Source organism: Leopardus geoffroyi, chromosome A1 (genome assembly GCF_018350155.1).
Source record: "Leopardus geoffroyi isolate Oge1 chromosome A1, O.geoffroyi_Oge1_pat1.0, whole genome shotgun sequence".
NCBI classification, from domain to species: domain Eukaryota; kingdom Metazoa; phylum Chordata; class Mammalia; order Carnivora; family Felidae; genus Leopardus; species Leopardus geoffroyi.
Genome location: NC_059326.1, coordinates 196,576,643 through 196,604,584, shown reverse-complemented (window position 1 = coordinate 196,604,584; position 27,942 = coordinate 196,576,643). Strand labels below are relative to the sequence as shown.

Genomic DNA, 27,942 nt, shown 5'->3' with positions numbered 1-27,942 from the left:
CTGGAGGCGGGGCTCCCGGAGGCAGGGCATCAACTGAATGCCAAAGGAGCCCAGCCTTCTGGGGGCGGCGCTTCAGGCTTTAGGAGCCGGAGGAGAGGTGGAGTTACCGGAGCTGGGGTTGACGTTGGAACTGAGACGGAAGCAGGGGCCAAACTGAGGGGTGATACTGGTTTGGGAGCCAGGTTTGAGATTGGGACTGGAGTTGTTCTTACCGGGCGTGTTCTGGCTCAGGACTGCGGCTGAGGTGAGTTGCAACATGGTTGAATTTGAGGATGGGGCTGCCTGGGCCTGGGATGGCAGTTAGGTTTAGAAATCTGGTTGGGGCTGAGGTTCTGGCTAGGCAGAAAGCCTAGGCTGGGATTAGAGTTGGATTTGGGGCTGACATTGTGTTTTGGTTTGGATTTATCCCGGAAATAGGCTCTGAATGAAGCTAGAGCTGTCCTTGAATGTGACTGACAGTACCCCGGGGCTGTGACAGTGTCTAGGTCTGGCTCAGAAAGAGGGTCGGGGCCAAGCCCAAGGCACGCACCAACCACAGTGACATTGATGGACTTTTCATCTCGATGGTCATTCACACTCTCCGATACATTGCAGATGTAGGTCCCTGAATCGCCAAGCTCGGCATTAGGGATGTGCAGGATGGAGCGTATGTGGGAGGGTACATTGAAGAGGAAGTCAGTCACTGGCTCCACCAGCCGCCCACTCTGTAGGGACAGGTGGGGAAAGCCCCCCAAATCAGGCCGCGTCCAAGAAGTTAGGCTGCAAGTCAAGATATCCATCCCTCCTTGGCCCTTCCTCCAACCCCTGGCCCAGCGTTACCTCCATGCGTGGGTATGTCCATTCAAAGTTGACCACCTCATTTCCGGTCACAATGCACATGATGGTGATGTTCTCACCCTGGCGGACCACAGTCTGCACTGCATTCACTGAGACATTGATGGACGACACTGATGGAGAGAGATTGGCTTAGGGATGAGGAGGCCACCACCAGCCACCAGCACTTCAGCTTGGGGATGGAGTGGGGGTTCCGAGAGAGAGAAGGGATGACTGGTGTAGAAGATTCATTCATTCAACAAATATTTATTAAACATTTCCTATATGCCAAGTACTAGTCTAGGCACTGAGGCTTTAGCAGTAAACACGACAGACAAAATTCCTGTCCTCAAGGAGCTGACGTTCTAGAAGGGATAAGAGTCTTGAAACCAATGTCCTCTCTGGGCATCTAAGTATAGGAGACATGCATCGAGCACAACCACGCACCAGGCAGCCTCTGTCTTTAATCTTCACAATAATCCCACTAGGCGGGCAGTCACTATTTCCCCCATTTTACAGAGGAAGAAGTAGGCTCAGAGAGATTGTATGCCTTGTGCAAAGTCACTCAGACGGGAAGCGCACGGCTGGCCTTCAAACCCACCTGGCTCCAAGGCCTGTGCCTTTGCCCGACCCAATGTACAGCCCAGCCCTGCCACTAACACTTCCCGTAACCTCTGAGTGTCAGGTTTTTCCTCTGTAAAATGGGGAAACACCACCTGCCTTCCAAGACTACAGTGAAAATCCAGTGAAAAACGGAATTGCACACTTCGTAAAACTGGAAAGGGCTATACCTCTGCGGAGGGTCATACTTGCCTCTGCTGAGCATCAGGCCAGAAAGGGGGCTCACCCTGGAGACTGTAGACATAGTAGGCTTCAGAATCCACTTCCCTGTCCCCGATGATGGTTTTGCAGACATAGGTCTTGTCCTCGAAGATACCAGAGAAGCCACGTTGGTGGTCATAGGGGATGGGCAGTGGAATATCCACTTTCTTCTCGTGCAGTGTCACCACCAGGCTCGGATCCGTCACTCGGCAGGGAATTGTGATCTCAGATATTTCCGTGAGAAAGATGAACAGGTCCTCGGGGAAGACCGGAAGAAAGCCCATAGTCGGATCTGCCAGGTGTGGAGCCAAGAATGAGGGTCAAGGTGGCTGGTTTTCTGGCTATCCCCTGAATTTTTGTGTGTGACCTTGAGCAGGTGTCTTCCCTTCTCTGGCCCTCAGTCTTCCCATTATAGAATAAGGCTGCTCTCAGAGGTCTCTTCTAGCTTTCACATTTGATACGGTCAGCACCAGGGTGAGAAAGAAAATAAGCCACAAGTCAAAGGGCAGCTAGTACCTGGGGCTTGGAGAATGGGAAAGTTAGGATGTGGAGGCCAAAAGAGAGCATACTGGAACCTGCTGAGAATGAAGAGTTCTTGGGAGCCAGGAATGGGGTGGGCTGGCAGGGAGGAGTCAGATATCCAGACCAAGGGGTGGGAGTAAACACAGTCCTGGACTGAGCCAGGCTGGATTCCATGATTTGTCTGCATTTCTAAGCTGGCTGTGCCTCACAGTGTTCACTAAGCACTCTCAGCTTCCCCCAGACACCTGCAGTTGAGAAGTCAGGGAGTGGGCACACAGGCGGGGGCCCTTACCTGGCACAAAGATGTAGAGCCGTTTTCGCTCAGCAGGCTCCGGCCCGAGGGAGTTTTTGTAGGTGCAAAAGTATTCTCCCGTGTCTAGCCCAGTGACATTGGTCAGTGTCAGTGTGCTGGAGAAGGTGCCATCCTGGTTCTTGGCCGTTTTCTGCAGGGGCTTCTGGGACATCCGTTCCCACACCACCGGAGCTGCACCCGAACAGGTCAGAACGAAGGTGCTAGAGATATTGAGGACAAGCTCTGGCCCCGGAGGTGTGATGACCAGGCCCCAGGAGGCCTGTGGTCCCAGCAGCAACAGCAGGGGCAGCAACAGCACCTGGCCTTTGGGAGAAAAGGCATCGGATGTCAGGGCACAGGCGCGTCAGCACCTCCCCCCCCCCCCCCCCCCCCGCGGCTGACCCTGGAGGAGGCCATATCTGCACAGTCCTTGAAGAACACACCTCCCTAATCCAACAGAGACTGGAACCCGTGGCTCTGAAGCCTGCTTGTCCAGTGCCTGGTCCCCAGGGACTCTTTCTAGCCTCCTGGCCTCCTGATCTTAGTGTCTCTCCATCCTAAGCCTCAGAGTCCTTCAGCTATGCTGTGTGCAGGCTGTGGGCATGTTCTCCCGAAGGCCTCAGGAAATCCTCGGGAAGCAATTCCCAGGCCTCCAGTTCCTGCATTACTTCCCAGGTCACTTTCTGAGCCCCTTCCCTGCAGCTGCCCCAGCTGCCCGGGTTCCATCCAAAGCCCAGAGGTGGCCTTGCTCGGGGAGGGTGGAGCACAGTAGTTCAGAGTAGGTCAGACTGGGCAGGAGAGACTCAGCAGCCGCTGGGAGCCAGAGGGAACTGGGGTGTGAGCGGGAGGGGGGGCGGTCAGGTGATTGGTTCCCCTCCCCTTGCTGATATCCTCCAGGAAAGGTTCTATAAGCCACGTCCCCCAGACCTATGGGTGCTCAGCCAGCCAGTCAGTCATCCTTCATCCTTGGTAGGCTGTCAGCTGGTCACTGATTGCCAGTGACCATTGATTGACTAGCTGGCCGGCCACCCAGCCCCTGGAGCACCGACGGAATGTAACAGGCAGCAGTGAGGGAAGGGTGTGCTAGGAGAAGCCCAGCCAGGCCTTGGGAGCTCGCAGCCAGTGAGAGATCCAGGCAGGGGAGGGGAGTCCCAGACCGGAAGCAGACCAGCCAGGCTGATACCAATGAGTCCTCAGAAGAGGTGGGAGACAGAGGTGACTGTTAGCAAGTGGGGTGGGGGCAGCCGGTGAGGGGCCACGGGGTACGGAAGACCGAGCAAAGGATTTGAGCTAATGGCTCTGGACAAGCAGGGGTCCATCGAGGTTTCTGAGTCGAGTGGGCAGTAGAAAAAGGCCTCCACTGAGAGCCACTGGAAAGGCAGGAAATAGAGGTTCAAGAGCACAGCAGGGCCCCTGCCTCCCAGGCCCTGGTGCTATCATGCACCACCCTCCCAGGGCCCCCCTGCCCCTTTGATGACAGGAGCTAGCATGGCACTCAGAAGCTGCAGTGTACCTACCTTTGAGGACAGGAGCTGGCATGGCGCTCGGAAGCTGTGTGGTGTCCTGCAGAGTTAAACAAGGGTCAGGGCTCAGAGCGAGCCGAGTCATTTCAAAGTCTGACTTAGCACGTGGGTCCTACAGAGTAAACCCCAGCCCCAGTAAACCCAGTCTCCATGTCCATGGGGCTGAAGGCAAAAACCACCCATGTCCCATTACCAAGAGGGAACTCATGCCCAAGGGTCCCCTCCCCCCTCACGGGGCTTGGCCTCGGGGTGCCTGGACCCTGCTTTGGCTCTGCCTCTACCTCTCCAGTGGCCTTGGCTGAACCCAGGCCTCTCTGGGCCTTAGTTTCTCTGTATGTACAGTGGGAGAGGGGACTTGGGCTGGATGGCGTCCAGCGCCCGCCAGCTCCAACGGCCAGTCCTCCGGGTGACAGTTCCAATACCAGGCTCTTATCTGCCAGGACAAATATTTGGGAAAGCGTGATGAAAGGCGTGGGGGAGCTGGAGGGGGTAAGCCAGAGCCCAGAGAACTCCCACAGGCTCCACAAGCACAACAGGAAGTGGAGGCGGCTGTGGGAAGGGAAGCGGGGGAGTCAGGACTGCGGAATGTAGGGGGGCACCTCCGTGCCTGGCCCCCTCTACTCAGCCCCAAGCTACACAGGGAGGCCCAGGGAAGAGGGGCCAGGGGGTGGGCCCAGGGGAGGCCCCACTGCACGACAAGGCTTCGAAGGTCCTTGGAGACTACTGAATTCAAGCCTCCCACCCCCAGTGTTCGGATGGGGAAACTGAGGCTCTGAGAGGGAAAGAAGTTTGTCCAGGGTGACACAGCAGAACTTGTCCGAGAGGGAGACAAAGAGGCCTGGAATGATAGAGGCAGAGAGAGACAAACACAGAGACCAAAGGAGGCAGCGAGAGACAGAGGCAGGAACACAGAGACACAGACTACATTAGGTGGGTCTTTGCTCGATCCCTGCCCTTGGCAGCCCTATCTGAGGGTCCCAAATAACCACCAATGGCCAGGCTTACAAGGGTCTGCCCACGGCATCGACAGGAAGGAGGCCAGAAGTGGACAGGATCACAGAGCAAGAAACGTGAGAAGTGGCCATATGACCGGGCAACAGGGGGCCTCCTGGTACTGAGGGGCTGTTGACTTCCCTGAGGGGCTGCCCAGCCAGGTCCTGCTCCTGCGGCCAAGCCTGGCTTGCCCCCACTCCACTCCCCATCTTGGCCCTTTTACTCTCCAATCCAGGGCCAGGGTCCCGGTTCGAGCCCCGGCGCAGCTGCCTCCTGTGCCACTGCTGTCCCTATGTCCTCAGTCTCCAACTCTCAAAGAGGGATGACGGGAAGCTTACCACTCACAGGGCTGCATTGACACATACTGGTCGGCCCCAGGCTCCCCTCTGCCCAGCACCCCACGAAGCTCCCTGAGCAGCTTTGCTCTGCCCTTCTTCCTCTTCCTGCCCCTTCAGACTGGCCTGCCTGAGGTTCCCCTCATTTCTCCCCTCTCCTTTCTCCCCACTGTCCCAGACCTGAAGCCCAGCCCTTCCACACACCCCCACTCCCTTGCCTCCTGCCCCAGCCCCTCCAGCTGGATGCCAGGCCTCCTCCGGCAGGAGGGAGCCGGGCCGTGGCAGAGCCAGCAGCCCCCACGGAGGCCCATCTGCCCCTCGGTGGGTGCCCCTCTGGCTCCCCCCTTCCTGCCCGAGATCTCAGCCAAAGAAAATCATTAGCAGCCCAGGCTGGGGGAGGGGGTCATTTCAGCCTCCTTGCCCCTCCCCTCGCAGCCTCCCTGGCTGGCCACACTGTTTATTATTCTAAAGGAGGAATTTGGTCGGCTGGCCTGGAGATGGGAGGTCACTGTAACCAGGGCTGGCCTGGCTCTGGAAGGCTGGGCCATGCTGGCTGGGCCCCCAGTTCCCCTGACCCTGGCTCCTCTCCTGCTGGGCCTCGGGCTGGGGGCAGCTTAGAGTCTTTGAGACTCTAATCCATGAGGGGCCTTCTCAAACAGGCAGTGGCCCAGAGAGGGACAGAATCATGACCTCGTCACACAGCGAAAAGGCAGAATCAGGCCAGGGATAGGATAGGCCGGGCAAAAGAGCTCAGAGCAAGTATAGATGCCCCGGGGATCTTGGACTGACTTCTCTCTTTAGGCAATGAGCATTTTGGCTCTAGTCACAAGGGACCGCAGACTCTCTGGGAGACTCAGCAAGTCCCCTGCCTTCTCTGGGACTCAGTTTCCCTATGAATATAGGGAGAGGTTCAGATGGGTCAACTCAAAGAGCTATCCTGTTCTAAAACTGCTTTTTTGACTGGCCAGGGAGAAGGTTCTAGTCACTATTATTCCTGCTGGGGTGGTTTAGGGAGGTGAGGGCTGATGAGAAGGAGGGAGCTACATTAGTGAGGCTGGAGTCACGTGAGAATCCATAACCCATCTCATTCTGTGGATTGAATTTCCCTGACCATTTGATCACAGACATGCCGTGTGGACTTTGACAAGTTGTTTCCCTCTCTGGGTCTTACTTTTCCCATCTCTACAATTAGGAGTTAGACGGTCTTTCAGGGGACTTTGAGACAAGTAAGCTGGTGATATGGAAACCCCAAAGGTGGCATGGACAGCAAGCCAGAGGAGGACAGGGAAGAACCAGAGTGGAGTTTGGTGGCACCCAGACCTAAGCTCCCAGGCCATCTTTAGATGACTCCCTGACAGGCCCAGTTATCTACCTAATGCCGACGGACCTCTGTGCTTCCCAGAGGCTGCTGTGGTTCCAGCCAACCCCAGAGAGGTCCAGGCAGCTGATGTGGAGGTTAGGGGCTTTCCTGTGACCACTCCCCCTTCTTTAGGGGGAGGGCTGCAATCCAGGAAGGAGCCACCCGGGACAAGGTGGATGTCACAGTCAGGAAGCAGGCACCCTCCGACCTGCCGTACTCTCCTGCCTGGGGAGGCCCCTGAAACAGAGAGAAGGAGGAGACTCTCAGGGATCCCCCCTCTGCCCATGAGGAGAGTGCTGAGGACCAGGAAGGCCTCACGATTCCTCTTATTTTGGCCCGGTTAGGGGGACAGAGGTCAGTCCCAAGATGCAGTAATTGCCCAGCTCCTCACAGTGAATCAAGGACCTCAAGTCCAGGGGAGCAAGAATGCTTGGGGATCCCTCGTGAGCCCAGCCTTCCCTCCTCCCGGCTCTTCTGAGTCTCCACTCCTTTCCCACCACCTTAATCTAAATAAATCCAGTCCCTCTTGGCCACATCCGCCAGCAGCAGCTTCCCTCCCTCGGGGTCCCGAGACTCCCACGACACAGGGAGGCCAGGGAGGAGGGCCTCTGCGGCTGCCAGGGAGGGAGGCTTGCATACGGTGAGCGTGGACGCACACGCACACACCCCCGCCCGCACATTCACTCGCACACTGCTCCGAAACACATCTGTGTGCAGCGGGCCATGTGTGTGCCCAGCCCCCACGCAGGCGCTCAACATGTGCCTGCCCACGCAAGCCCCGCGTGCACACACTCCCCTCCCTCCCCGTGCCCAGCACACGTGCGCACGGCACAGACTGCCGCCTGCATGCCTCCCACACGCCCATGGGAGCGTGCACGTGTGCAGAGCTGTGTGCACACGATATGCACAGAGCGTGTGCACGCAGGCCCAGACACACCTGAACACACATCCACGACACCGAACACAAGCCAGTGCGTGTTCTACATTTACGGTACCAGCGACCGTTCTGAGCACTTAGCCTCTTTCGACTTTACGTGCTCCTCAGCCAACTCTGGGAGGTGGATACAAGGATGATTCCTGTTTGCGATGGGGACACTGAGGCAGGGAGCACTTGGCGAACTTGCCCAGGAATGCAGAGCAGAGACTGAACTCTCTCTACACCACCACCTTCTCCGCTTACTTGGTTTGGGCTGGGGGAGAGGGTGGAGAGAGACAGATGGCAATGAGACTTGTTTAGCCGAGAAACCACAGGACTTGGTGATAGGTGCCGGGGCGCTGGAGCGAGAGTAGCTTAAATGAGCCCCCGCTCCTGTTTTGGACTTGGAATATTGGGGGCCAGGAGCGTGTGTGTCCTGGGGGCGCAATGCCATTTTCTGAGATGAGAATGGGGCAGAGGGGCAGGACTGGGAACTGCCACCCAGCTGCTTTAGGGTTTGGAGGGGCTGGGGGCACCTGAGTGGACAGAGGCCCCCTCAGTCTGGCGGCAGGGGACAGGCCGGGCACAAATAGCAGCGAGATGGGGATGGGGGGGGAAGGCACGCTGCGGGGAGGAGGGGGTCGTTGGGGCAGGCAGTCCCGGGCGGGCCGGGGATGCTCCGAATAAACAAGATGCCAGAGGGAGGAGGAGGCCTAGCCATGGAGTCTCGGGGTGAGAGTCATGGAATCTCAGAGCTCCACGGCCCTCAGGGATCATGTATCCAATCCAACCCTCTTCCTGTGCCCACTGTACAGGTGAGGAAACTGAGGCTGAGAAAGAACCAGGGACAGGTCCCAGTGTTTTGACCTAGGCAAGCTCAGGTCCCTGGATCTGATGTGAGGCTGGTGGCTTGAGGCCCAGGGGCTCAGACTGTCTCAGTCCCCACAGAATGCCCCCTGCCCTGCCATACATAAAGCTTTATATCAAAGTCACTTTCCCTGCGCTGTCCCAGCCAGGCAGGGAATGGGGACTGAGACTCCCAGGAGATGGCTTACTAAGTTGCAGGCAGAAGCAGGACAGCGGCTCGAGTGGCCCGCTGGGAGCCTCATCCTCTCTTCTATACACCTCTCTCCACTCTGCGTCCCCTGGGACAAACTGGCGCAGATCCCTGGCTGGGGAATAAGGGGATGTGGGTCCTCGGCCCAGCTCTGTCACCCACCTGCAAGGTAGTCCTGCCCCTTTCTGAGCCTTGGCTTCCCCGTGCGCGCACAGGGTGGGCAGGGCTGTCCTGGATGCCCCTTCCAGAGCTGCCATGCTGTGGCCATCGGGACCCTGCTCCGGAAGGCGGCTGGGCTGGGCTGGAACGCTGGGGTGGGGGTGGGGTGCCGGGGAGGGGCCCTGGCCTGGATGTCATGACTCAGCTCAGAGAAGGCAGCCAGCTTCGGGCCTGGGAGTGTGTGGGGGCAAGAGACATCTGGAGCCAGGGACTGAGCCCTCCTGCCAGCAGCTGGGAGGGCACGTGAGTGAGGGCCACACCGGCTGGACCTGGCAGACTGGTCCGTGTGGCCTCAACCCAAGTGAGCTGAGGCCTACGTGCACTCCTGCGGCGTGGGTGGGAGCCAGGGAGGACTGCAGGGTCCACTGGGCAGGGACACAGTTACAGGTCAGGGGGGGTAGAAGCCTGGGAAGGGGCTCCCACCTGCCACCCTCAATCCTATGCCTCACTTCTGTCTGTTCATAAAGGTTCAACGCTCCACCTCTACACGATGACTCCCCCCACAAGCCTCAGGATCACATCAAGGCCAGAGAGGGTGACCAACCTGGCCCAAATCACACAGCGATGCAGCTTGGTCATCCAGGCTCTACTCTGCCACGCTGCTTCTAGACCCAGAGGACCTTCAATGTTTTCAGGTACCTATGAGGTCCCCCAAACAAAGCAGCAGCAGTCAGCTCAGTTGGAGCCTGGCCTGGGCGCTCGTTGTTCTGGAAGTCCAAGTGGGTGGAATTAACCGTGCCAGTTCCATGGACTGTTACTCTGTCGCTTCTGTCGGTCCTGCTACACCTCCCCGCTTCTGTCTCCTCACCGCCAGTCTGTCCCCTCCCTCCTGTTCTCACACCCCAACCAGAGGAACCTTTCTGTCCCTAGGAAGGGGCTGGCTTCTTAACTCCGCCTTTAAGAACCTTGGTGCCCCGGCCTGGCCCTGCCGACAGCTCATCATGACTGACACAGGGAGGCTGATGCCCTCCCAGCTCCCCAGGGCCCGAGCGAGGGCCCCACACTCGTCACGCACTCTGTGTTCCTTGCCCCAGGAGGCCTCCCCGGGGACACAATGGAAAGAAATGACCTATTTTCTGGAAGTTCAAAATAAAACGAAACATCTGTCTGGATCAGAGCCAGGCTGATAAAGAACGGACCGATCCCCCCCAGCCCCAGCCCCCCCCTTCTGCCACACACCCCCTCACCCGCCAGAGTGCGAGTGCTTGGGGGTGGGGGATACTGCAGGCCCAACTACTTGGAACAGTTCGTGGGAAAGCGCTCAGTGTGTGCTTCACGGCCACTGGGGGCCCAGGGGAGGGGGCCTGGGTCCTCACACAGGCTGGGAACCAGCCTGAGAAGGAGGTCAGTGAGGGAGGGAGGCTTCTACACGCTCCCGTCCACCCGCCTGCCTGCCTGCCTGCCGAGCAAACACTTCCTGCCTCCTCCGGCGCCTCTCTGGCCTCCCTGCTTGTCCCCCACGGCTGCCCACCCCCACCCCCGGGGCCATATGGCCTGGCTCTACCCAGGCCCAGTGGGCCCCTGGGCCAGAGTCCTATGGATCCCATCTGGACCCCCTAGAGCGCCTACAGAATAGAACAAGGGCTTAGAAGGCATTGAAAGTAACAAGAGTAATAATAGCTACCTCTGATTTAGTTTGTATCCAATGCCTGGGCTAAACCGTTGATGTGAATGATCTCTGAGGAATCCATGATCTCTGTGTCGCCTCTCCATTTTACAGAGGAGAAAAGCAAGGCACAGAGAGGTTAAATCATTTGCCCAAGGTCACAGACCTTGCCGGCAGGGGAGCCAGTGCTCAGTCCTGGACGGACTGACCCCAGAGAGCCCAGGCTCAACGCCCACATGACAGCCTCTCAAAGGCAGGAGGTAAAGACGACAAGCCCTTGCCTGACACACAGCATGGCCTCAAATGAGCCACCCGCCTTGGTCTTTCGCCCTCTGCTTCCCGACCTCGCCTTTCAGTGCAGGCCCTCCTTGTAGCAGGGTGAGCCTGAAGCTGAAAAACAGGGTAGGAGACAGGCAGAGAGCCCCACAACCTGGGGGCTGGAAGGGGCCATAAATACTCCCTATTTGCGCCCCCCCTACCCTCCCCCCCACCCCCCGCCAACAGGCTGTGTGGTGCACAGTGACCAGCGTCTCACCACCTCATCCATAACCCATTCCACTCTTGGAGGGCTCGGGATCCTCAGAGGTCCGGCTAGTCAGAATTTTTCATAACATAGGGGGTTTTGTTCTGTCCTCACAACAATGCTGAGAGAGAGTTATAATTGTGCTTTCTGTTTCATGACGAGGAAACTGAGTCTCAGAGAGGTCTAGTGACTTACCCAGGCTGACACAGCCAGTAAGCCACGAAGCGGGGACGCAAACTCAGGCTTGTCTGACTCCAAACCTGGAGGCTCAACTGCCACGAGAGCCAGCCTGTCTCCCACCCAGAAACAGGTCTGTCCACGGAGGAACAGTCCGCAGTGAGTTTACCCTAATGGGGTCCGTACAGAATGCAGGCTCCCAAGGACCAAAGGATCCTGAGGTCGGAGCCCTGTCCCTCCCTCGCTGAGGTGCAGAGTGAGTGGGGGTGAGTCCCAGCTCGCCCAGTAATTTGAAAGTCAAGCTTGGGATAGAGCTCAGAACCTTCCTGCAACTTCACCACAGAGCCTGCCGGAGAGCGCATGGGTGAGGAGAGGAGTCCTTGCTGAGGACAGCCTGGCTCTGGCCAGGACAGCCACTGCCTTGAGGCCCATCCCGAGTATCAGTGAAGCGAGGTGTGTGGCCGGCTCTGCCACAGGCCCGCTGTGCTCAGGGTCCAGACCTGCCCCTGCAGGGGCCCCAGCACCTCTGCAGCTACAGAGTTCCGGGCCTTCACCATCCCTCACTGCCCTCCCTGCACCCCCCTCCCCCCCGCCCCCCAGAGCCTCATCTCTGGCCGGTGCCATGGCAACAGAGAGCCCAGGTCCTGGCAGCCAAAGGAGCCCCTGAGAGGGGTCCCAGGCTGAGGCTGGGGAGGCAGTGGGGGTGGGGGGGGTGCGGCGGTCGGAGACAAGCAAACCTTCTGTTCCCCGGGCTGCTGCCAGCCCCGGATCAGCCCTGGGCCGGGGTGGGGGCCGCAAATAGAATGGGTCCTCAGAGCCAAGTGGGCAGGGGGCAGGCAGGCCTCAGGCCGTTTGTCCTGACCCACCAGCACGTGGCCTGCCCCCGCCAGCCCAGAGCCCAAGCCCACAGGCAGGCCGAGGGAGCTAGCGAAGAGCAACCCTGCCATTAATTGGAGCCAACGTGGGGCATTGAGATTCCCCTCAGGGGCGGCAGAGCCAGAGGGGAGAAAACTCCCACATTTCACTTCCCTCTCCCTTTCTCAGCGTCTGTCTCTCTCTCTCTCTCTCTCTCTCTCTCTCTCTCTCTCGCCCCTTCCTCCGGTCCCGCACCCCGCTTCTCCCCCAGACTGTTAGTCCGCTTCTCTGGGCCTCGGCGTTCCCATCTGGAAGTCGGGGCTCGTCACCGAGCTGTGGAGGCCATTGAATGAGTTCATACAAGTAAAATGCTTAGAACAGGGCCTGGCACACAGCCAGTCAGTGGCCTCGTTCTTCTTCACTCACAGGAGAGTAACTCACTCACTCACTCGCTCGCTCACTCGCCCAGGCCCCCTGGCCAGGCTCGTCAGCCAAGGATTGCACGTGACAAATGAGAAGGTAGGAAAGCCCCTTCCAGAAGGGCTCTTTAGGAAGGGGCAGCTGCTGTTGTGATTGGCATTGCCAGCAGGCTCAGCCAGGGTGGGGGCAGGGTGTCTCCTAGCATAGTCAGGGATTTCAAGGCCCACCCAGGACCACGACCCAAGTGCAATGACTCCCGGTCCCCTGTCTGCCAACCACTTCCTTCCTGGACCTTTGTCTTAATCCCTTCATTTGATTCCCCCACAAATGAGGAAACACACCTAATAAGTTTTTCAGAGGCCTCTAGATTCCTTTTTGGTTTTTTTCCCCAATGTTTATTTTTGAGAGAGAGAGAGAGTTGGGGAGGGGCAGAGAGACAGAGAGAGAGAGAGAGAGAGAGAGAGAGAGAGGGAGGGAGACACAGAATTGAAGCAGGCTCCAGGCTCCAAGCTGTCAGCACTGACACGGGGCTCGAACTCACGAACCGCGAGATCATGACCTGAGCTGAAGTCAGACGCTTAACTGACTGAGCCACCCAGGCGCCCTGAGCCTCCAAATTCCTAATTCAGAATTAGGCTTTACGGTAGATGCTTAATAGATGCCTACACAGCGTAAGGGATCAAATGGCCTCGTAGGGTCAGCCCTTCTGGTCTTCAAGCCTCAGCTGTCCCCTAACACCTCGGGGTTCGCTAAGCTGGGGAGCTGGGACGGGCAAGCGATGGGGACTCTTTCCCTCCTGGGTGGTAATGGGACCAGCTGGCGAGAGGGCAAAAGGAGACCCTGATGCCACCCAGGGCATGGAAAGCACATGGAGCCCAGCCGGACCAGGTGTGGCAGTTCCATTCTGAAGCCACTTAATCCAGATCCAAGTTCCGGGCCAGCTCTACCACCTTGTAACCGTGTGACCTTTCTGACTTTCACTTTCTTGAGTCCCAGCCTCCCGGAAAATGACAGAAGAGACTTCCTTTTCCATTGCTGGGAGGGGTAAGATGATGACGAAAAGCACCCATCACATAATAGGTGCTCAGTAAATGGCAACAATTATGAATATGTGATTATTTCAGTGGGAAGGAGGTGGCCTCCAGCTTGGCCTCCAGGGTTTAGTGGGGTTCTTTGGTGGGTGATGCCAGGGAAGGGCATTCCACAGCGGCTCTGCATGGGAAATGGGAGATCTTGGGGCACCTGGGAAAATAGCAGGAAGAAAACTTCTAGGTCAGAAATCAGGGCTCTTTAGCAAAGAGGTAGGTGACGGGCAGGGAAGGAGTGCAGAGGTTACTTTGGGAAAGTTTGGGGGGTCCGGGTGAGGATTTAGGCTTTGCCCTGCAGGCACCAGGAAGCCAACCTTTCAGGGCATTGGTAGTGCGGAAGGGGGCGGCTGGCTGCTGGCTGGACAGCAATACAGCCCAACTCCAAGCACTGTGGGAGGAGGGGCTCCTCAGATGGGAATGACAGGAGCAGGTTAGCATCAGTGGGAGGGCGTGGATTAGAATGGGGACAGTGGAGGCAGAGACGCCAGTTTCGGACATGAAGCCATCTGAAACCCTGCCTAAACCCCCTGGCAGAACCAGCTATATAATTTGTGGGGCCCCTTGTTACAATATTAACAATTTCAAGTGTGGGGCCCCCGCAAAGCATGGAGGCCTCTGTGACTGCCCATGTCGAATGCACATGAGGTCATCCCTGCTCCCTGGACTAAAGGGGAGGCCAACTGTCCAGCCAGCCAGCTGCCCGTCTGTTTTATTCATCTCTCCATGCATTTATCTATCACTGTTTCACTACCCATTCAGCAGACAGGCCCCAGCCCGGGAACCGATAAGGGCACAAATACAGGTAAGAGGGGAGAAGCCCACGGTCTGCTGGGTCAGATGTGAGCCTTTCCCTTCAAGCCCGGTGCCCTGAGCTAGGGCTGTGACAGGTTTGTAAAGCAGAGCCTTGCCCTGTGCGTTGACCCTGGAATCCCCCCACCCACCCAACTTCGGCTCAGTCTCAGGAGTGGAGAAGCTAGCAGGCCACAGTCTTTCAGTTCTACTTCTCAAGAAGGAAGGCTACCAGGGCAGCAACAAGGATTTGAAACAGCCACAGAAGCCTGGCAGGGGCTAAGGGCAAAGCGGGATGGAGCTTCTGGGGTCACTGAGCTGCTCCCTCGGCCTCCCCTTCATGTATGTAAAAGGAATTTATGGCCAGAATGGAGAAGTGATGTGATCAAAGCTCCATGGTCCACAAAACTACCCCGGGGGAGGGGCAGGGGGAGGGGGGGAAGGGGGGGAGGGGGGTCCCACCCCTCATGGAAATGGCACTTCCTCTTTAGCCCAAACTCTTACCTGTGACCTCACACCGGGGAGGACTGGAGCTGAGTGAGCCTTGGATGACAGACGTGGATGGAGAAGCCACAGCACATGCCCAGCTCAGTGGTCCCGGGTTCAGTGCTATCACGGATGATCTGTATGACTTGAGCTACATCCCTCCCCTTCTCTGGACCTCAGTTTCCCACCCATAGAATAAGCAAGTTGGACCAGGCAACCCCCAGAGTCCTCTTCGTCTCTGACCTTCAAGAACGGACTCCCTGGCCCTGCTGCCCCCACTTCCTAAAGTACAACCGTCTCCATCACAGGGCGGAGAAGCTGGTACCTCCTGCAGATGAAAGGTTTTTGGGCACCTGAGACATCAAATAGCTCTGATCTGAAGCAAGGAGAAGAGATGGCAGATGGCATTAATGCAGCTAAAGCAATACACTTTGATTTTCAGCCTCCTGCACTAGGCTGGGGGCAGGGTGCCCCAGAAAGCATCTGGGAAGGGGGGTTCCTGGGGCAAGTGCCTGGGGCTTCAGGAAGCCCTTCTGCCTGTGGGCTCTGAGACTGAAATCTTGGGAGATTTCAATCTTAAGTGTGAGAGTCGCCTTAAGACCCTCACACCTGAAGCAACAACTGTGTCGATTCCACACCTGCGCCCACCCAGAGGCGGGGCGTGGGTCCCCACACCATTCCCTCGCCTCGGGACCCCATCATTGCTCCAACCACCACTGGGCCAAAGCCCTTCTTCCTCTTGAAATCAGAGCGTATGAGATTCGAAACATCAGCACTGGAAGGGGCCTAAAGGGTCACAGCATCCACACATCCACACCCCAACATGCACACCTCCCTACCCTCCTTCCTCTGTATCCCAGGAAAACGGGCTCCGCAGGCACACACCCTCAGAGCTCCCTGAGAAACCAAGTGCGTTAACAGGCTGCTCTAACTATAGAAAGTTCCCCCTCTTTATTGCAGGTTGCAGTTTTCCATTAGTGGTCATCGATCCCGACCTCTTTCTGTAACGGATGGAGAAAGGGTAAGAAAAACCCCTTTCATTGTGAAGTTAAATATGCATGATGCCTGAGTACACAACAGAGCTTGTGTGGCTGCCAATCCGGGCTGGCGTGGCTTGGAATCCTGGAATTGTTTGGGGCCTGGAAGGAGCTCAGAGATCATCTTGTTCAGCCTCCTGGTCTCACAGATGGGAAAACTGAGGCCCAGAGAAGGACTGACTCACCCGCGGTCACACAGAATGTGTTCCAGGGTCTGATGACCACCTCTGGAACTCTGAGGGGCCTCCGCAGCTGCGGCACATTCTCAGAGTTTGTGCTGCATCCCCAGGGGTGGCCTGTGCCCCACCCAGCCTCTCATCCTGCGCTCTGGAGTCACAAACACCCGGATGCAAATCCCAGTTCTATGGCTTCCTAGCTGTGGGACGCTGGGCAACTGACTTAACCTCTCTGGGCAGTTCCTCGTATAAAACAGAGAGGGTTTCTATCTACGCCTGGAGGTTGCTGTGATGATTATATTAGTTTGGCAAATATTTATTAAGCGCTTTCTGAATGCTGGGCCTGTTCGAAGCCCCAAGGAACCCAGCAGTGAACTTCACAGTAATGGATGGGAGGCACAACAGAACCGCTCAGGAATCGCTGTCCCTGTTATATCACCCTGCCCACTCTACTTCCCAGCTGAGGTGCTATGAACTCTGCCCTAGTGGGGGGGGGGGGGGGGGAAGGGCAGGAAGGCCTACGGAAAGCAGTGGAGGAAGATCTCCCCCCATTCCAAGAGCCCACTGCCTACAGCGTTCTGAAACATGCGTGAGGAAGTAAGGTGGGCATGAAGGGCATTTCAGGGAAGTCTAGGGGACCCTCTCATTCCTTCCGCCCTCCCCACCACACTCAGTAGCCCATCCCGAGCAAAGCACAAGTCCCCTCCTTCAGTCCTGAAGGCAGCTGGTCTCAGAACCAGCCTGTGCCTGGAAGATGGAACTGGGCCTTTAGAATCCCCACGGTATCCAAGCCCCTTCTGTGGGCATTGCCCTTTGTGGATCGCAGACGGCTTTCACCGCCAAGTCCTGTGCAGGAGGCGGAGAGAGCAGCGACCCTCTCTTAGCCAATGGCATTAGGTCCAGCCCTGTAAAGTGCAAGCGCCTTACCTATGTTATACTCGCACGGCCTACATACCTCCCTGCTGCTCACAGAGGAGGGGACTGATGCCCAATCAGACACAGGGTCACCCGGCCAGCCAGGAGCCAACTAGGGATTGATGCACAGTCATCTGATGCCCAAACCTGATGTCGTTTACGCATGGTGCCCACTGCCTTCGAGATGTGGATGCAGCCCGGAAAAAGGACATGGGGACCCGAAGTTGGCCACACAGTGGACTTGAGTTGAGCCAGGACAAACGCCAGGTCTCCTGACTCTGAATCTACGGTGCTTTCCGCTGTCCCACATCTGTGGGCAATTACAAGTCTCAGCTTTTCTTCCCACAGAGGAGGGAGGGCTGCCTGATCACCCCTGAAGGGAAGGTGCTGACCAGATGGTCTCCTTCCTCACTTAGGGCCAGGCCAGGCTTCTGGCGGACCTGGGAGCAGGTGGGGCCTGAAGCTGAACTTAACCGCCGCAGAAGGTGCCGGAGCCAGGAGCAGCCTATGTGGGAGGACAGAGCCTGTCTTCCTTCTGACCTGGGGCTCCCCAGGTAGCAAAGGGTTACGTCTTTGCTTTCAAGCAGATACGGGCCGAAGTACCAACTCTACTAACTGTGTGACACTGGGAAAGTCACATAGCCTCTCTGGGCCTTGGTTTCCTTGTCTGCAAAATAGGGGTAACAACAATACCAATTCCCAAGACCTGGTAGGTGAGGTCCCAGGCTCTGGGCCTGGCACAGGGCAAGCCCTCCTTGACAGTGACCAACACGATCCTCATCCCGGAGCACTGCGGGTTGAGGGCGTCTTGCATGGAGGCAGGGGAGGACTGTGTGACTTCAGATATCTCACTAGAGGCCTCTGTGCCCTCTGGGATTGCAGAGGCGGGCAGGGACACTCCTCCCTGTCTGACATAGGAAAATGCAGTCTGGAGGAACTACATGATGTTCTGGAAGGTCACCAGAGGGAAGGCCGGGGCCTGGTTCTGGGCTCACATTTGGGAACAGGAGGTATTCGGCGGAGCCCCTCCTCCCTTCCCCGGCACGTTTTCTTGGTTCCACTGACCGCCGGCAGATGCTGGGGGCAGAACACAGAGCACAAACAGGAAGAGAAGGCCAAGCAAGAAGGCAAAAGGGCATGACAAACACTTGGAAGACTGGAAGAACCTCGGAAGACTGCCTGGAGGAGGTGAAGTAGGCAAGGTCCTTGAAAGAAAATGGAGGGGATGAGGAAGTGCATTCTCATAGGCAGGATTGTGCTTACTCCTCCTGAGAACCCTGGGATCTGACTGACACAAGGCCCAGGTTTGGAGAAACGAGGCAGGGAGCCTGTTATCTCCCGGAGCTCTGCCACTTCGTAGCAGCGTGATACAGTTTTGTAGCTGCTGTGAACCTCACACGTACAACCAACATAAAATCCGTCCCTGCCTCTGGAGCTGCTGGTGAGTTCCGTGAGATCATGCTCATAAAGCTCTCCACGCGGTCCTGGCATGCAGTAAATGTCAATCAATGGCAGCTACTATTAGGAGTTGGGGCTTTCTATAGGGGAGAATCAAAGAAGGAATCGTGATCAGATTCATGTTTTAGGATGGAGTGAAAGCAGCGTCCGGAAGGAGGGAGACAGCAAGGCGGCCTGAGCAGCTGCCTGGAGTCCAGAGGGAAAGGCCCAGCGACTGACCCCCTTCTTCACAGAGGGGCCCCCACATCTGATGGCCGGTCCCAGACCCCCAGGCCCACAGCCCCAGCTGCATGACCGTGACCGCTAGCCTTGCCACAGCCCCCTTGCCTTCGCACTTTCCCAGCCACTGGGGGTTTGGAAGGACATCTTAGGAATCTGGAAAATTTGCAAATCCATTTAAATCCGAAGAGGTTGCCTGGCGGCCGGCTGGCCTGGAGCCAGATGGATTCTTAAGGACAAGGCTTGGGCCCAGAGACAGGGGCCATGGCTCTGAGGTCCCCTATCCGTGTACCCTTCTTGCCACCTCCCAATGCCCCTCTCAAGCTCCTTCCAGCTCTCCCCAGCCCTGTCAGGCAGTGCTACGTTTTGGAGGCCCTCCATTGGCACCCAGAAACCTCTGGGGTTCATTTGATGAAGGCAGGGGGCAGCAGGGCTATGGAGACTGAGACCACCCACCCCAGAAGCAGCCTGAGCAGGAGAGGAGAGAACTAGCTTCTCCAGCCCTGACGTGGCCCACAGCCTCCCGGCCTCCTCCCATCTGGTTTTGTTAAAAATATTTTCCATTTTTTGACCTACCCAAGAAGGCACAGGCTGGAGCAAGGGGACAGGACAAGGGGTTGGGAATCCCCCCTTCTCCCAGCACTTACCTTGCTGCTGATGCCTGCGGGTGTGGGCACAGTCCTGAGCTCTGGGCTGTCACCCCCTCCAGGAAGTCCTCCTCACTGGCCTCTCATTAACAGAGAGACTTTGCTGGACCCCAAATGGGGCAAGCGCTGGGTAGGAGAGCAGGGAGGACAGCTGCAGTCTCTGGGAGCCTCAGGAGAACGGAGGGGAGTAGGGGGCTGCAGGGATGAGGAGTGGCCTCAATCCCAAAGCATCCTGCGGGAGGAGCAGGGTTGCCAGGAGGGGCCGCCCTGGGTCTGGCCGTCGGTGTTGCGGGGCACAGCCGCTGGTCAGAGGGTGACCAGCTCTCTCCTTGCCGTCCTCCTTCTCTCTGCCTCCAACTTGTTCACAGAGGGATCCTGCGTCCCAGACGGGATGGGCAGGGACTGCGGGCGCTGGCAGCCCCAGGAGCTCACACTACTGTGGGCTTCCCTGCCCCTCCCCCACTTTGGGGGAAAGGCTGAAGGGCCGCCTCTGATTGGCTCAGCTCGGAGAAGGGGGGCGAGGGGGCGGGGAAGGTGGACGCGTGTGTCTGTTTTCAATTTCAGTTTCTTCCCCCCTCTCTTTCTTTTCCCCAAGTTTCTTGTTTTTCTTCCTCGTTTCCCTCTGCTTGCTCCCTCCGTCGCCTGCTCTCTCAGGATGTGAGGGGATGTTTAGAAATTCCGCAGCCCACGCCAACCGCTGAGTCACTTTTATTAAAAAGTGGCCTGGCCCCACTTGCCTGATGCCTGGCCGTGGTACCTGGGACTGAGTCCTCCCTCCGTGCCTCAGTTTCCCCATCTATAAAGGCAACTCCGATAAGTTACATGATTAATTCGGTCAACATCCATTTATTGAAAAGGCGTGTTGACGGGGCACCTGGGTGGCTCAGTGGGTTGAGTATCCCACTTCGACTCCGGCTCAGGTCATGATCTCCCGGTTGGGGAGTTCGAGCCGCATATCGGGCTCGCTGATGTCAGCCTGTCAGCGCACAGAGCACTCTTCGGATCCTCTGTCCCCCTCTCTGTGCCACTCCCCTACTTGTGCTCTCCCCAAAATAAGTAAATATTAAAAAAAAAAAAAAAAAGCAAGTTGAGCACCATCTATGTGCCAGATACCGTGCTGGGTGCTGGGAATGCGGTAGTGAGTAAGACACAGTCTCTGACTTCGGGGTGGCCCAGGCTAGTGGGAGAGACAGGGATGTACAGGCAGGTACCCCAAAGAAGGGCAAGGGCGCTGAGAGCGCATTTAGAGGGGTAGCTAACTGAGGCTTTTTTACGATCAGTCACTTTTCAGAAGAAGAAACCCAAGACCCAAGTGTGAATTGGTGCAGAGGAAAAGAGACCTGCCCAGCGTCACCCAGTATAGCTCAGAGTTCCAAACGTATCACTTCTTGTCATCTCGCAGCCCCTGGAGTACCAGGAAAGGATTATTTTTCCACCTTATAGACGATGAAATGGAAGTCCGGAGAAGTGAAATGAGCTTCCTGAGCTCACACAGCAATGGCAGAACTGGGGCGGAATCAGGCCTCCTGAGTTACATGGTGAAACAGACACGGGCAATCTGACCCCAATGGAAGACCCACACCGCAGTGCAGACTGGGCCTCCCATCCTGCCTCCTTCCTCTGTTATCCCTTTCCCTGCCTCTCATGCAGTCACTCAACAGGTATTTTCGAGTACCTGCTCATGTTCCATTTCCAGCTTCTTGCCCTCCCTTCCCTACTAGGGTCTGCCAAGGCCCCTCCAAAACCTGGCTGGATCTCTGGCTCCCCCTACTTAGTCCACCCTCATTTCCTCAGACCACAAGACGGCTCTAGTCACAGACTCCTGGCTCTTAGATGCCCGAGGACATCATTTTAAAGGGCTTTAGGGGGGCGCCTGGGTGGCTCCGTCAGTTGAGCGTCCAACTCTTGATTTCAGCCCAGGTCACGATCTCGCGGTTCGTGGACTCCAGCCCCACATCTGTCGTCACGGAGCCTGCTTGGGATTCTCTCTCCTCCTCTCTCTGCCCCTCCCCTGCTCACTTGCTCTCTCTCTCTCAAAATAAATACATAAAAATTGTTTAAAAGTTAAAAAACATAAAAATTAAAGAGTTTAGGGAGTTTAGTTGAGTCATCCTCTGCCCCAACACTGTATACATTGGGGAAACTAAGTCCCAGAAGGGGAAAAGAAAGGTGTCCCGGGTCGGGTCACACAGGTAGAGCCTGACTCTGCCCAGGGCTCCTTCCTTCCTACTCTCCGCACCTCTGTCTACCCCCTTCTTCTGGGGTCCTCTGTTCATGGGGTAGGAGTGTTTGCCCAAGCTGGGATTTCATGCCAACCACAATAGCATATCTTGAGGTCATTTCTTGGTCTTATCTAAGTGGAGATTGCCCAACATCTGAGCATCTGGGCTGGGCCGCACGGAGGGAGAAGAGTTCTCAGATGGGTCCTGAGCCATAGCGTGCAGGCCGTGAGAGACTCCAAAGAGAGGGGCCTGGCCTAGCTCGATAGCAGTGGGGCCATAGGGGATGAGAAGAGGACTCCAAGGACCACAGGGTCAGGCCTACACTGGGATTTCTTATGCCCGAAGACCCTACGAGTCCTTACAACTCTGAGCATTTGACTTGGCCACTCACCTCCAAAGCCTTGGCTTCTCTGCTGGGACCAGACAGTTTGGGGGGGGGGTGGGGTTCGGGGAGCAAAGAGGCATTTCAACCCCTAATTCTGCCCCCCCAACAAGCCCGGGAATGAGGACACCCAGATATGGACTTGATTTGTGGCCTTGGAGAGATACCTTTGCCTCTCTGAGCCTCAGTTTCCCCGTTTGTACATAACGGGGTTGAACTCCTTGTGCTGGAAGGCGGTTGGGATGCTCTGTTTACAAGTGTCTTAGGTTGGACTCTGGCTAGGGAGAGGAGGCTGGTGGGCCCCAGGGCAAGGGGACAGCTGGGGGCCAGAGATGCAGCACAGAGGGGAGGGGGTGGCTGGTGGTGGCTCCCCCGGGAAGCTGGCGGCGGCCGGTTTCCGGCCAGCCCAGCCGTCCGGCTGGCCCATCTGGAATCATTTAGCCCCTACCACCATTAACCCTTGGCAGGCACCAGGGCTGCTGTGCCTCCTCTCAGCTGAGATGGGGCTGGGGGACCAGAGCCACATGGAACACCACAGGGCACTCCCCAAGGGCTGGACCATTGAGGCAGAAGAGTCATGATTGACAGGGCAGGTTCTAGAGCCAGAGACAGAACTGGGTTCAAACCTCAGCTTCTGCAATTCCCAGCTGCACAATCTTGAGCCAGTTGTTTCAACTCCTGAGCCTCAGTTTCTTCCTCTGGCAAATAGAGCTCATTTGAGGAATGATTTGAAAGACTGTTGCAATTTGTAATGCACTTAAAGGACTCAGAACAGCGTCTGGAAGTGTTAAGGAAATATTGAGTTTCCCTCGTTCCAGCTGCAGCCCATCACTGTGTGCTCCTGAGCCCAGCCGGTCCTTCTCTGGGCCTCAGTTTCCCCTGTGTGCTCTGAAGGGGTGGGCAGTGGGCAGTACCTTTGAGCGGTGTAGCACTGTCAAGCTGGGGTGGTCAGCACAGCCCCCCCGGCCCCACCAGGGACAGGACCGGCCATGAATAGTCTCCCAGCTGCCCAGATGCTGGGAGCCCCGTCTAGCCTGGGACAACGCTGATGTGGAAAGGCTGGGCCGACAGTGGGCAGGCAGAGCATGGAGTGAGGGGAATCCTGCCTCAGGTGAAGTGAGTGGGATACAGAGGGAGAAGGGAGCTCTGGGTCTGGGGCTCAGCACTTCTCCCCCCTCCACTGCACGGGGTCACGCTCAAGGATTAAGAGCCTGAGCTCTGACACTGGAAGGTCCAACCCAGCTCTACCACTTGCTAGCTGTGTGACCCTGGGCAAATTAAATTACCCAAGCTCTCTGAGCCTCAGTGTTTTCGGCTGTAAAATGGGGCTACATGTGCCTGCCTCGCAGAGTCGTTGAGAGGCCTGCATGAGTGCCGCACCAGGTGTCTTATGCAAGGACTAGAGCAGAGCGAGAAAGCCCCGCTAAAGGTAACGATTCTCCGGCGTCTCCTCCGGGAGCTGCCGTCGCAGAAGTCCATCACCAGGGCCGCAGGGCAGCCCATCCAAATGCTCATTTTACAGCCCAGATGACTGAGGCCAGGGCTGGAAAGTTGACTGAGCAAGGCTTTGTAATGCATAGGACCAGGACGGGAAGGGATGCTTTTTGTCTAGACTCAGGCCCAAGCTCTTCCCTGAAGGAGGGAACCAGGCTGAACTGAACCCCCCTCCCCAGACCCCCACCCACGCTTGTCAGAGCCGGAAGCCACAGCTCTCAGTGGGGCAGGGGGAGGGGGGGCCCGGAAAGGGCGCCTGAGTGGGAGAATTCCCAGTAGGCCAGCTCAGCACTCACTCAGGCAGGGCCAGCAGCCACCGCATCTGGCTCTCCCACGCTCCCAGCGCTGCCCCCCTCCCAGGCTCCCCAGGCCCGGGGTGAGGAAGCAGCACACACAGCACAGGCATCGGCACAGTCATCTCGGATGTCAGGGCCTGAAGTGTCCTAAGAGTGCATCCATAGTACGGGCATGGACACCGAGGTCCAGAGAGTGGAGAAGACTTGCCTGAGGTTAGCTGAGAGAGAAAGGTCCTGGAACGCGGGACTCCTGACCCCCAGCTCGGTGTCCTTTCACTCTGCATGCACTGAGCAGGTAGATCCTCGTACCTGCAGCTGGGGAGCCAGAATCGGGGTACATTGGGAAAGGCCTCTTCCCCTCCTGGACACTCGACATAGTGGCTGGCTGGTTGGGCAGAAGAACCAAGGGGGGGGGGGACTTTGGGCCACACTCCCACCCTAGATTCCTCGGGAATGATTTGAAAGACTGTCGCAATCTGTGATGCACTCAAAGGCCTCAATACGCTGTGTGCTGCCCTCGCTGGGCCAGACTATAGCCACCAAAGCCTGACAGGGTCCCTGGAGATAGGGCTTTGGGACCCTGCCTACCTCGCTCGGCCTCTCCCAGGCTCCAGCTGACCTCAGTCTCAGTGCCCCAGAAATCAAGAGTGTGCCCTGGTACACAAGGATGGTTCGAGGATCGTCAGAACAACAGGGCCCTCAGAGGACACATATGTCCCCCTCACTGGACACACTGGGTCCCAGAGAAGGCCGAAACCTGCAGGAGGGCACATAGCAAGAACCGGGCAGAGTCTGACCCCCAGGTTCTGCTGTCCCTCTTACCATTTATCCATACAGTAGAAATTAATTGAGCACCTACTATGGGCCCCACCCTCATAGGGCTCACAAGCAAACACCAAGGAAACCACAAATCAGTGATATCATATTGTGATCAGTGTGATGAAAAAGATGAAGAATAACGGTGGGGGCTTTTGTCTAGGCAGATTGAGGTTTCTCTGGGAAAGAAATACTTCAACTGAAGCCTGAGGTTAAGAGGCCACACACAACACAAGAGTGGGAACAGTGTTCTAGGTAGAGGGAACAGCATATGCAAACACTTGGAAGCCAAAAAGAACTTGGTGTGTTTGAACAGAAAGAAAAGAATGGTTGAGAAACAGAGGAGACATGGCGGGGTAGAGCCTGGAGAGGAAGCCAGCGGCCAGGCCTCAGGGTCTTGTGGGTTTTGTCTTGAGGGTCAGGAGGGCCAGTGCACGATTTTAAACAGGGACTGATAAGATCAGGTCACTGTAGTGCACTGTGAAGGATGGGCTAACAAAGGCGACAGCAGGGGGCTAGTATGGAGGCCGTTGGAGTTGACTATGGACTGGCTGCCCTCCCTCCAGCACTGGATCGTAAATAGAGACTGTGGGAATGCACCCTATAGGGAGTTAGGACTTGTGGGCCCCAGTCCATGCTTAACCACTGACTCACGGAGTGACCTTCCTTTCCTTCCCTAGCTGCTGTATCTCCTTTAAACAAAAGGTCCGATGCGCTGCCCCTTCAGATGATTCTGCCCCTAGGCCTTAGGTTCTAGCATCCTTTCTGCTCCCTAAGTGGCGATGTACTGGAGGGCTGCCTTCCTTCCCCACAGGGAGCAGGAGGAGAATCAGGGAGTCTGGCAGGAGGGTCAAGTTGGAGACCAGGCAGCCTGTGAGCCTTCCGGTAGTACCCCGCAGTGCCAGCAGGTGACGCCCCAGCCTCTGGAGGACGAGACGAAAGGTGCGGGAGGGGGAGGTGGGGAGAGGGGTGCAGAAGGAAAAGACTTGTCGCAGGAGCCCCAGCACCCACCCGTGAGCCTCACATCTGCCCCCTGGAGGTGGGCAGGGCAGGAACGGCCATCCCTGCTTTCACCTCAGAAATAGCTCAGGCTGGGTGGCTCGGTTGGTTCAGCGTCCAACTTCTGCTCAGGTCATGATCTGAGGTTCAAGCCCCGCAGCAGGCTCTCTGCTGTCAGCACAGAGCCTGCTTCGGGTTCTCTGTCTCCCTCTCTCTCTGCCCCTCCCCTGCTTGCTCTCTGTCTCTCTGTCTCTCTCTCTCAAAAATAAAGTAAACATTTAAAAAAGAAAGAAAGAAACAGCTCAGAGAGAGTTCCTCACCTAAGGTCACAGAGTGAGTCAAGGCCCTTGGGCTGCAGTCGGGGTAAGTCGAAAGCCAGGCCACCAGCCTCTCTTAAGCAATCCACTTCCAACCGAAAGCTCAGCCCAGAACCTTTCCTCTTCCACGGCCATAAACCTGTTTAGAAACCGAGTTATCACCAAGATCTTTATGAGGCCATGTCTCTGCGCCCCACCCCTGGAGGCTGTGGTCAGGTATGTGAGAGTAGCCCAGAGGGAAGAGGGGCCACCGGGGAGCCAGAGGCAAGGAAGGGTCCAATAAACAGCTGCTCCCAGAGATAAGGGGCTATCAGAGGAAGAGGCTGTGACGCGGTGGACGGGGGCTTCTCCGCACAGTCACAGTACCGTGCTGGACCACCGTCTGAGACAACCAGTTCCCAGTGGGCAGATGGGGACACTGAGGCCCAGGGAGGCAGGTGCTCAAGGTCACATGGCGAGTCGGAGGCTAAGGTGGGGCGGGACCTGCCATTTCAGATTCCCTGCCTGGGACTTTTGAACAAGGTTCCAGTGTTCTCAGGAGGGGGAAGCAGGATTCACATCAGGGCTGGTCTCGGGTCTCTGGTTGGAGGGGTCCATCTAAAGGTGAGGGTAACGGGAGAACTGAGGCTTTTTTGCATGAGCCAGAGGAGGAAGAGGAAGCAGATATTTGTATAAGCAAAACCCCGGGTTTAAGAGAGAAACGCACACAGCGCACGACCTTCCCAGGCTGGAGAGGAAAGAAAAACTTCCAGAGAGGCCACCGACCTGCTATGTGGCCTCCGGGGAGTGACTTCACTTCTCTGAGCTCCAGCTGCTTCATCTGCAAGGTGGGGGTAACAAGACCCTGCCTCACCCTACCTGAAATAATACATGCAAATGACTTGGCCTCAGTGCCTGGCACTGAGTGAAGGAGCGCGCTGGCTCTGTAAGGGTCTACCATGGTCAGCATGCAGCGAAGTCTATGTTGTCCCTGCTCTCCTACTCTCTGGGAGGGGGTGGTGCTTGGAGGATCAACAGGGCTGGGCTGAGGACCCCTCGGGCACTCTGGGCGGGCAGCGAGAAAGGCCAGTGGGGTCCGGAGACCCAGCTTCCGGGCCCAGCCCCGTGCCTGGGTGACCTTGCCTAGATACCTGGACCTCTCTGTGCTTCCTCATCCAGGAAATGGGGCCAGCCTGCTTTGCCCCGCCCTTCCCAACACCCAGGGTTCAGGAAAGAGCAGGCCCAGGGAAAGGTGGAAATAGAGGCCTACCCCCAGGATGTGTCTGTGGAGTAGGAGGCCTACCCCAGCCTCCACCCTGGGAGAGGACAACCCTGAGGGGGTTCCCCTGAGGGGATCACGAAGCCGGTGGGATGACTCCCCCAGGCCTCAGGGCTCCCTGGTCTTGATCTCTCCCGGATCAGGAAATAGGCCCCACTCTGCCCGAAAGGCCCTCATCTCTCAGCCACCGCCCAAGTCCTGGGCACCGTCTTCATCATTTCTGGACCCCTGCCCGGCTTCCCCGCTGCTCTTACCAAGATGTAATTTCACCTTTATCTGTGATTATTTGATTCATACATGCTTCCCCCTCCCCCCCCCCCACCAGACTATAAAACCCCAAGGGCAGGGCCTCACTACCATAATACATATTTGTCAAATGAATGAACACACGAGCAAATGAATTCCTATATCTATTCCCGAGCTCTGATTTAGCATATTGTTGGAATTAGAGGGCACCCAGAAAGTACCAACCTTCCTGTCCCCCAGGATAGGCATGCTTTCTGCAGCGTCTGTGACCAGAGACCTCCAGCAGTCACTTGCATACCTCCTGTGATAATGAGCTCACTCTCTATTTCCTGACAGCCCATTTCCTAATGGATGGCCCTTCAGAGGGCACTCTATTATGGATGGGTTGAAACCTATGTCTGTCTATGCCTACAGCTTTCTCTCTCAGGTCCCAGGTCTGTCCTGCGCGGCTCCCCAAACTCAGAACCTCAAGTCCCATTCCAGATTTTCTCCTCCTGCTGAGCAATCCCGGTTTTGTCAACTCAGAGAGGAGAACCCTGTCTTTTTGGGCCTCTTCTCCCTTCTTTGTATACTTGTCAATTTTTGACTGACCGCTTGAAAGAGTCAGAATTTCACCAACACGCCCCCTTCCTGACCTGGGAAAGGGAGCCTTTCCAGCAGAGGC

At 56.9% G+C, this 27,942-nt stretch overlaps 1 protein-coding gene and 1 long non-coding RNA gene across 6 annotated transcripts in view; one reads left to right on the top strand and one right to left on the bottom strand.

Annotated features, from left to right (window-relative positions):
- Positions 1-19,755, bottom strand: part of PDGFRB (platelet derived growth factor receptor beta) — a 37,776-nt gene extending 18,021 nt beyond the window's left edge. Inside the window, exons 1-7 of one of the 4 annotated variants that reach the window (XM_045437217.1) lie at positions 19,249-19,755; positions 6,673-6,897; positions 3,967-4,012; positions 2,450-2,773; positions 1,661-1,927; positions 820-947; positions 530-704 (exon numbers count right to left, since the gene is read on the bottom strand). In XM_045437217.1, coding sequence (XP_045293173.1) covers positions 530-704; positions 820-947; positions 1,661-1,927; positions 2,450-2,773; positions 3,967-3,988 — 916 coding nt within the window. In that variant the 5' untranslated portion in view covers positions 3,989-4,012; positions 6,673-6,897; positions 19,249-19,755. Of the gene's footprint in view, positions 1-529; positions 705-819; positions 948-1,626; positions 1,928-2,449; positions 2,774-3,966; positions 4,013-6,672; positions 6,898-8,795; positions 8,906-19,248 lie in introns of those variants that run through there. The other 3 variants (XM_045437208.1, XM_045437199.1, XM_045437227.1) reach the window with 3 other exon arrangements.
- On the top strand, positions 57-21,199 carry LOC123576416. Of its 2 annotated transcripts, none has more exons than XR_006701378.1 (4): positions 57-244; positions 9,320-9,487; positions 15,757-15,817; positions 20,651-21,199. It is a non-coding gene; the product is annotated as an uncharacterized LOC123576416 (long non-coding RNA). The 2 variants fall into 2 exon arrangements; XR_006701376.1 differs by having other exon boundaries at positions 20,529-21,199.
- The last annotated feature ends 6,743 nt before the right edge of the window (positions 21,200-27,942 follow it).